Source organism: Taurulus bubalis (assembly GCF_910589615.1).
Source record: "Taurulus bubalis genome assembly, chromosome: 4".
Lineage (NCBI taxonomy): Eukaryota > Metazoa > Chordata > Actinopteri > Perciformes > Cottidae > Taurulus > Taurulus bubalis.
In genome coordinates, this window is record NC_136592.1 from 28,831,394 (window position 1) to 28,841,071 (window position 9,678).

At 43.0% G+C, this 9,678-nt stretch overlaps 2 protein-coding genes across 2 annotated transcripts; one reads left to right on the forward strand and one right to left on the reverse strand.

Annotated features, from left to right (window-relative positions):
• Positions 1-411: 411 nt before the first annotated feature.
• On the forward strand, positions 412-1,992 carry LOC306735351 (fibrinogen-like protein 1-like protein; the record flags this gene model as incomplete). The annotated part of the gene is made up of 2 exons (XM_079216811.1): positions 412-547; positions 1,298-1,992. 2 exons carry the CDS (start codon positions 412-414, stop codon positions 1,990-1,992), a joined length of 831 nt encoding a protein of 276 aa, XP_079072937.1.
• Positions 1,993-3,408: 1,416 nt separating this feature from the next.
• On the reverse strand, positions 3,409-4,992 carry chrm5a (cholinergic receptor, muscarinic 5a; the record flags this gene model as incomplete). Its single annotated transcript, XM_079216812.1, has 1 exon — positions 3,409-4,992. One exon carries the CDS (start codon positions 4,990-4,992, stop codon positions 3,409-3,411), a length of 1,584 nt encoding a protein of 527 aa, XP_079072938.1.
• Positions 4,993-9,678: the final 4,686 nt, after the last annotated feature.

The following is a 9,678-nucleotide window of genomic DNA, read 5'->3' on the forward strand; positions in this document are numbered from 1 at the left end:
CTTGACGTGATTTAAGTCAGAGATATGGGTTCACAAAGCTCCATTTACATGAAGGTTTATCTCACTTGACACAGATAAGTGGCTGGTTGGTGTCTGTCATGGAGATGTGAACCTGAGGCTGAAGTCCAGCTGTGACTGGGCAGGAGAAGGCTGGCTGTGTGAAAGGACCTGCAATTCAGTGAACTCTCAGCAGCAGACAGCCCTGTTTGCATTCAGGTGCTTTTCATTCAGAAAGTGTCGACTAGTTTGAGCGCGAGAGAGGACTTGGGTACAGATATCTCTCACACAGGGGTCTTCACTCAAGGTAACACCTTCTTTAGTACAGTCACGTTTTGTGTGTTGTTTCTTGTGTTCACTGAACTCAGTATGATGTATCATTAGCTAAACCTAGTTCCTAAAGGAAAGTGAAGGATGAAGTGCGTGGTGTGCTGGCTGCTGCTGCTGCTGCTCAGTGTGATTGGAGGGGACACGGAGCATCTCCAAGCTGAGAACCTGCATCTCCTTCTCCCAGATGAGCACAACTTGGTCCTGAACATTGGGATGAGAGGTATGTTGTAGCGTGACTTTCACTTTCATCTTTTTGCTGGATTTGCTTGTTTGATCTCAATAATCTGTTTGCCGATAACTTGTGCATAATCCTCTAAACTCTAGCTGGCAACAGTGGTTCAGTGTGTAAAACAATCCTGTGATTGCTTTAAAAAATGAATTATCTTTATCTCAGATTATCAGTGTGGATTCCCCCTGTGGGTCAAATTCCATCCCGTAGACTGAAATTGCTCAGTGACTCATTAATGATATGTGTTACAGTCCAACCCCAGAAGTGATTTGTGTATTTTAGTGAGACAGTTTGTCAGACAAGCAGTTGTAATAGTTTCGCAATTGATCAAGGTTTAACATGTTTACCTGGGAGACATTGAGAAACAGTGTTGGTGCCATCGATGTAATGACTCATTCCTGGCATTGCTCTTTACCACAAGGACATGACCACTGGGAGCGCTAAAATTGGACGTTTTCAAATTGTACACAGAGTGGGAGCAAATCAACAATTGGGACATTTGGAGAGCGTTAAATGAGAAGGCAGATCTTCTCATTGAACTCTTGAAAGGAAAGCGAAATGTCAAACTATTCCTTTAAATGAGAACATTTTTGTTGTGTTTTTATGTCTGCATAATGAAACATTAAAATACATGTCAGAAGAAAACAAGTTACACAATCCCGTGTACTGCAGTACAGTCTCCACTCTGGATTTACAGTATCTCCCCCACAGCTCTGCCTGATATGTTTATTTACCCAACAGTGCTGCCCAGAGACTGCCATGAAATGCTGATGACGTCTTCGGGCCAGGCCCGAGACGGAGTGTACCTGATCAAACCCGGTGACTCCCCCATCGTGGCCTACTGTGCTATGCAGGAGGGAGGCTGGACCGTGGTGCAGCATATCACCGTCAACAGCAGCGTGGATTTTGATCGTACCTGGGCTGAATACAAGGACGGCTTTGGGGCCGTAACCGGTGATCACTGGCTCGGGAACGAACACCTTCATCAGCTCACCCTCGGCCCTGGGCGCTTTAAACTGGGAGTAAAGCTCGTGGACCGAGACGCCGTCACCAAGACGGGGGAGTATGATCCGTTCTTGGTGGAGGATGAGACGTCAGCGTACAGGCTGAGGCTGGGGTTGTTCCAGGGCACGGCTCTAGACGCTATGACCCTGGACACAGAGAACTACCTGCATGACAACCAGAGATTCACCACTAAAGACAGAGACAATGACAACTACTTCCAAAATTGTGCTAAGCTGGAGTTTCAGGGGGTGCCGGGAGGAGGTTGGTGGTACGACGCCTGTGCCGGTGCCAACCTCAATCGCAGGAATGTTATCTACTGGCAGAAGGACTGCAACAAGGAGCGACTGTGCAAGTATGCATGGTTGATGGTGAAACCTACAGACACAGTTAAACTGATTCAAAGTAAAGACTGCAAGAAGGATGAGCTATAAGGACACAGGGTTTGGTCACTACTGAGGGACAAATGTTTAGTTTTCTTCGCAACAAACACTACAAAAAGCTGCATCACTCAATTTCTCTGGACATTCAATTCACCACATTTTATTCAGAAATGCATGGACATGATCACAAAATACTGAGAACAAGAAAATGAATCACAAACTTGGAACACAGTATAAAAATGCAGTGGGGTTTTAGCTCTAGCTTTGTCTCCATCGATCACCATGTTATACATGAAGCAAAGCAACTCATCATTCCCCAAATTACAAGTGCAGATTTCTTTACTTTCACAGTTACAAAAATAATGTGTTTCATGACATTATAGCTTATGACGCATGTAAAATAGCTCCCATCCAATGCTGACACAAAGAAACATTTCACAAACATGTTATTTGCCACAGTACACTACAAGTTTGCCAGAAATACAATGAAGATATGATGGCATATTGATTTAGCTACAGATATTCAAAGAGAAAGAGAAATACTGTATTTCAATTATTATGGAAAACAAAAATATCCTGAGGATGAAAACTAATAAACGTATAATAAACACAGTGTACTGTTGAATCCTCCCCAATGTTTGTAAACACTGACATTTTTTCTCAAGTTTGTGACCTAGTTTGAGTAAAATAAGTCTTTTATTTTGTAAGGGTTGTGGGCTGCACTAAAGCGTTCAGTAATATTTGTAATTTACTTTATGGAATCATTACTCTATATTTTCTGCTGAGATATTGCAGGACAGAAAATGCAGCAGATGAAATGTGAAAACAAGGAAGCTGAAGCTATTCCCTCATCTGACGAATGGCACATGTGAAAAGGCTTTGATTATCATCGAGTTACAATCTTGACTTAGCAAGCAGGTTCTGACATCAGGACGGATGTATTAGCCCTTTCAAATGAAACAGCAATTCCAAAAATGTGCAATCTCAATACAAACACAATACCTACAGAATAAAACTGCATGTGTTATGACAGTTTGGGTGTAAGAGCAATAGGGGAGGATACTGGCTTTTAAAAAAACAAAACAATATACAGACTAAATTATTAGATTGGGCCAATTGTATCATGCTCAAGATATTAAACTCTGCATCTTGATATGAATACAGTACAATACGAAATATTATGCATGAGAGCATCCTTTTGAGAGGAAAATACTGGTATTTTTGTATGTATTAGAATCTATTTACAGTGCCACTGATTATGTTGGGACAATTTGATAATGTTTTTTCATTTCCAATGTTGGAGCAGTAATTAACATATACTGTGGCAGACCAACTTCATTTATAAATTGAACCAGCCCCTGGATATAATATTTTTACTTTTAATACTGTGTAGAATTCAAGTTCATGAAGCCAATACTATTAATACAAACACATAATTTACAGCCATACACCATCTTAAAAAAAAAGTCATGTTGTCAGTTTGGAGCTAACCACAGGGTTTTGTCCATACCAGTATAGCTTCTCCTCAATCCTTTTCTTCTTCCACTGGCAGAGTAAGAGCATACGGAAGGTCTTTTGGAAAGTCTTGTTACAAAGAGCGTAGCACATGGGATTGACGGTGCTGTTGACGTAGCACAGCCAGTAGCCCAGATGCCAGAGTGAGAGAGGAATGCAGTCTGAGCAGAAGGTTGAAATAAGCACCATGATGTTATACGGTGTCCATGTTAGGATGAAGGCCAGCAAGATGGCGCTGAGAGTCTGAGCTGCCTTCCTCTCCTTGATCAGCACCATCCTCTTCCTCTTGGTGATCTGGTTCTTCAGCGTGGCGTCTATGGGCTTAGAGGTGGAGGAGCTGGACGGGACGCTCATGGACTCGGCGGAGGAGAACGTCGAAGGCGCCATTTTGGTGTCTCCGTTCTTGCTGTGGTGCTCCGCGTGAGCGTCTTTGGCCGCAGGCTTGAACTTGTAGGACACACACTTGCTGCTCTTCTGAGAGTTGCTTTTGGGTGGCGTCTGGAAGAAGCTGTCCTCTTCATAGCTGCTGAGCTGCTCGCTCTCACTGCCCACTCCACCCTTGATGGCCTCGCAAGCCTGGTTCCTGAAGGCGGGCGGGAAGGCCCCTGGAGACACAGGCCTGTCCTCATCCTCGGACGAGGCATAACTGTTGAAGGTGGTCAGCTGACCAGCTTTGGACCACTCGTCGTTGGTGGCAGCTGCGGATTTAGCCGCGTTGCTTCTGCTGGAGGAGGACCAAGAGGCTTGATTCCTGTCGTGTGAAGCAGACCTCAATTTACAGCTAAAACAGGATCTGATAATGGTCTTCTGAGGCGGGGGGACCCCAGGGTCAGTGGGATAGCTAATCCCCTGCAGCTCCGCCAGATCTTTGGTTCTCTTCTCTGTCTCCTTGTAGATTCGACAGTAGAGGATAGTCATGACTGATACAGGGATATAAAAGGCAGCAATGGCTGTCCCAAAGGTTATCACAGGCTCAGAGAAAAACTGGATCTGGCATTGCCTCTCAGGGACAGTCCGTTTTCCTACAAAGTATTGCCAGCAGAGAATAGGCGGGGCCCACAGAATAAGAGACACCAGCCAGGCCATACCAATCATGATCCCAGCTCGTCTGGGAGTCCGCTTGGCCCTGTAGGTCAGAGGCCTGGTGATGGAAAAATATCTGTCAAAACTGATCACCAACAGGTTCATGACCGAGGCGTTACTGGCGACATAGTCAAGCGCCAACCACAGGTCACAGGCCAGGTTCCCTAAGGCCCAGTAGCCCATCAGTATGTACGAGGTATACAGATTCATGGAGAACACACCTATGATGAGGTCAGCTGCTGCCAGACTCAGCAGGTAGTAATTATTCACTGTCTTCAGCTGGCTGTTGACCTTAAAGGAGAGCATCACCAGAACATTCCCCACAATGGTGATGAGGCTGACTATGGCCGACACAGTCGCAATGGTGATCACCTCCCACAGACTGTGGGGGGCCAGGTGGAAGTCCATTGTGCTGGTATTTACTGTGGAGTTCAGGACACTGTCTCCCTCCATGGTCTCCTGGTGTTTATCAAAATCCAACCATGATAAGAGGGTTTGGATTTGCCATTTTCAGAAAGATCTCCTGGTGAGAAAAGAAAGAAAAAGTTATTCCTTATCCCTTGAAAAACATATTCACACTTTCACACTTTGCCTGACAGACTTCATCTTTTCCTTTTTAAAAGTAAATGGCAGAACTATGTTTGTCATGCATCCTTAACAGAAGAAAACATTCACTTTAGTGAATTGTACATACATTTGAAATTGGCATTGTTTTCTCCATTATATTTCAATTGCATCTACTGGAAAAGTTTAATTCAGCTATTGTACATCATGCAGCTCAGACAATTAAATCATGTGAGGATACGCATATGGTGTGTTTTAAGCAAACATCTGTGGCACATTTAAAAAATCCAGGTCATTACATAATTTTATTCTCTGCTCTTAATCTTTGCAGTTATATTATTGGAGCATAAACTCAATTTATAGCTCACTAAAAAGGCCATTTCTTGATGAAAATATGGCAGATAATTCTGTTGTATTATGAAACAAAACATCCTCCAATAAACTAATGATGGTAGGGATTTTATTATTTTTTAGGTTTAGTTGTCCGTTCATTCTGCATACAAACTAATCATTGAGAGGAGGAGCCCTTCCCAGCATGAACATAATTTGTATAGTCGATCAAATTGATTAATAATGAGGAATTTATTAGTTTTTTCTATCAGTCAAAATGTGTCAACATAATTTACCCCAAAATACTGTAGGAAGAAATAAAGACATGAAATGCATTTTGGATACAAGTGTGAAAACCAACCTTGGTGCACTCTAACAGACTCAATACTGTGCATTCAGCCATGAAATTGATGCAGAAGATGCTGTCTGTGCCAAACTTTAAGGTTAGCAAAACATACAAATCTGCCTACATTTCAAACTCACTGCCAGATAACTTGTCAGCAACAAATTCCTATTTCTGCAGTGTATACTTATTGTTTTTAGAGTTATGGCACGAAAATAAGCAAATAAGCAAATCTTGTTCTTTGTGGAGAGCCAGTGCAATTCCCTCATCCTGCAATATATTTCCTTCTCTGCAGAACTCTAGTCTTTAGAAATAGAAACATGTGGTCATTTCCCTCTTTAATGCATTGCTTGAACACGTAAATGTCAGGATTCTTTTTGTCTCCAGAGCCAACCGTACATACCGTGCATAAAGTAATGTTGTCTGCTCTTTTCCTTTACGGTTTGGACACAAGCTAATCAACACACAACGTGTCTTCTCTATCAAAGAGTCGCGTACAGCACTCTCAGGTAACTACTCCCTCTGTACCAGTAGAGGGCAGCAAACACCCTCCACATATGGAAACTCACAGCACAAATGTGGTGGTGCGCATGCACGTTTCATCCGGACCCATTCCAACCTGGACGTGTGTTGGAGACAAACCCAGGGGAAATGTCTATGGTTTAATGTCTTGCCTTTCATGACCTACAGATACATGACAGTGCCATGTGGTCTTGCTCTTGCCTTAAGAGATTGTATCACATGCATTGAAGCAGCATTAAATCCTCTTGGTTTGAGTACATTTGTATATGTGAATGATTATATTCTGTGGGGAAATTACAGATTTGTGTCCATTCCGACTATACAGTGTTTGAGCATGAGGCGAGTCTCTGATCCACACTATCCGTTGAGACAAGTTCTCGCTCCTCTCTTAGGAAATACATGGGCATTGCGCAATTGGTTTTCAGCCATATCTTTTGCTCTGCTTAGAATTAGGGTATTTTCATCTCAAAAATCTGTACTTGTGATTAAAAATGACCAGTACAACCACCATCAGGGAGGCTCTCAGTGTGGAACAACAGTTAAGTTTGGGGAAGATCCACCTGCTTGTGGTTTGTGGCAATTGAACCTCCGGGCCGTCAGCCAGAGCTGGCATATGTGTGTCCGTGTGCTGGCGCACGTGTCGGCAGAGAAATAGCTTTACATGCCCCCATCCTGCAGCTTCTCGTTACATTGGGAATTTTACTATTATTCTTTATCTGTTTCTTGACTTTTGTAGCACATGCTTTTTTTAATAATAACTATGTGTATTGTTCTGCACCAACACACCAAAGCAATTTTCTTTGAATTAGAAGACCGATTGGCAATAAACCGGATTTCGATTCTTCTGCTCCATTCTTCGAGTGTTTCTTGTACTAAGAAGATCTCGCCTAACTGCTCTCCCTCATGAGCTGAGCTCCTCCTAAAATGTATTGCAATTTAACCCACATGGCAATGCTTTGGACGAAGTCACTACCCGGTAATTGAGAAATGATTTCCTCACTCATTGGCATTCGTTTGACGGTGCCAGGTTAGCAGGAGTGCCAGCAGCCGCCTGAGGCCCACACAAATAACATTCCAGTCACTCAGGGGGTCCTCCTGCAGGACTTGGATTGTCCCTTATCTTGTTGGAGAATGGCATTTCACATCACATCACTCAAATCCCCACATCATTACACCATTTAGTGCAGGAGATGTCCTGAATGTGTCTACATAATTCTCTGCTATTTCCTGGTATGAAGAAACCATTGTAATGTGCTTCTCGTTTAGCTTAGCAGAAACACTTATAATAAGGTCTTATGGTTTCTGCCTTTTTCTTACCAATTAGCTACAACAACACAACAGCACACAACTATGATGGTGAACATCGTTAAACAATTACTGCGGCTAAACTTAACAGCCTTAGCGGTTTTGTTGTGACCGCGTCGATAGCGTGTAGCTTGAACAGCCTCACAGACCAGCTAGTCTTATTGACAGTGCTGCAGGAATGAGTCCTAAAACCCAGAAATCTGTTAGTATTTGAGCACTTCCGTTTCCTTCGACTCAAAGTCAACAGGTTTGTCAATGTGTTTTTGGTTAGATGCCCGAGATAAGGCCTGTGGTTAACACAAGCTTAAGAGCTTTGAACCTTTTGTATACGATATACAATACGTCAGTAGATAAAGAGTGCCACACAGTTTCTGAGGTAATCCAAAATCCCAAAGGCTTTCTGTTGAGGGAACCAATGAGATGCTAACGTCCTGGGTTGGCCTATTAAATATGTCTTCCCTGCAGCACTCTATTCCTATTTTGTGTTCTATGACTCAAAACTGTAGGGACTCAAGTCAGTGTAGCAGGAATTGAACCAAAATACACCAGCTGGCAATGGAAAGAGTCTCGCGTTTTATTTTTTCCCCCTTTTTCAGAACAAAAAGTAAATAGGCTGAACCATCAGTGATTATTTTTGATGGCTCAAAAAATAATTAATTAGAGATGACAGGCATACATCTGAGAAACGAGGACTGTTGTGTTGCTAAGCCTACACACACACACACACACACACACACACACACACACTATAGACTTGTTTTACCTCTTGACCTCCGCAGGTAGAGCAAGTCAAGCTTGCTAACAGCTTCTAAATCGAAGCAGGAAGCGTCTTAATGGTACGCTGAGAGCTCAGAGTGTGGGGTAAACATGGCCTCTGCATCGCTATAAATAGTGAATATGGTCTGTTGTGGCCTCGTTCTGAACTTCTTATGGATGCAGTTCGCTATCAAAAGGAATGAGCTTTGTGATGCTGACTGGTAAAAAAAAAACAAAGACAATGCTTTAGAATATCTGGTAGCAGACCGTCTGTATTGTGATGTGGTTATGCAGTGTAAGAGAATAAAGAAATGATACATATAAATCAGTGCCAAATAGATGTCTTGCTCTCACTCTTGCCAAGAAAACAAAAACATCCTCATTACAGATCCTAAGAGTATTAGACTACCACCTAAAATATCGTGAGAGCTATGCATAAGTAAGTAAGTCATTGATTCAGTGATTAACAGAGCCTGTGGTCTGTGGGTGAGGACAGATAACAAAAGCATCTGCCCTGGGTCTCCATACTAAGTACAGAGGCGGACACGTTGAGGTGAGGGGTCTTCCTGCACGTCCTCTGGCACCTGGCCACGAGAGCTCCTGTGCAGTTGCTCCGTACGCTGGCCCCCACCAGGCCTCCAGTCATACGTAACCTTTTTCTATCTACACTCTGCTGTGGTTGCAGCACGGCAGAAAAATGTGTGTGTGTGTGTGTGTGGGGGGGGGTTTTGTGGAAGAAAGGAAAGAAGATGAGAGAGACCATGGAAGAAGAAGGAGAGCTCAAAAGAGAAGTAAGTCAAAGTAAAGGAGACAAAGGACACCAAGTGTGTCTTGCGTGTTGAGTATGTATGATATGCAAATCAGCCCAGAGCTTTTTGGCACAATAGTGCGTGCGTCCTATAGTCAGCCCACTGACCCATGGTTAAGATTCCTGCATATGTGGCGTCCTGGATGAGAACATAAGAAATGCTTGAATCATTCTGTGTATCGGGCACTGGAGGAGAATGAAAGAGGATTATAAATGTGCAATGCAAGAACTGGCTCCTAAACATGCAACCTGCATTATGTATCAGTGGGCCAGTGTTTAAGGCAATAAAAAATAAGAATGCACTTTTCTGCTTTGTGTTTATAAAGGCTTGAATGTTTTCCCCTCTGTTAGTTTAGAACAAGAAAAAAGCATGATTTAGGCTACCTCTCTTCTCTGAAGAGAAATGATGATCATTAAAATAATATTATGATCTGCTTATGGACGCCCCAGTGGTTTTGGCAGGTACTTAAGGGAATAAAGCGTGAATGCTTAATGTATCGAGGAGTTCTTT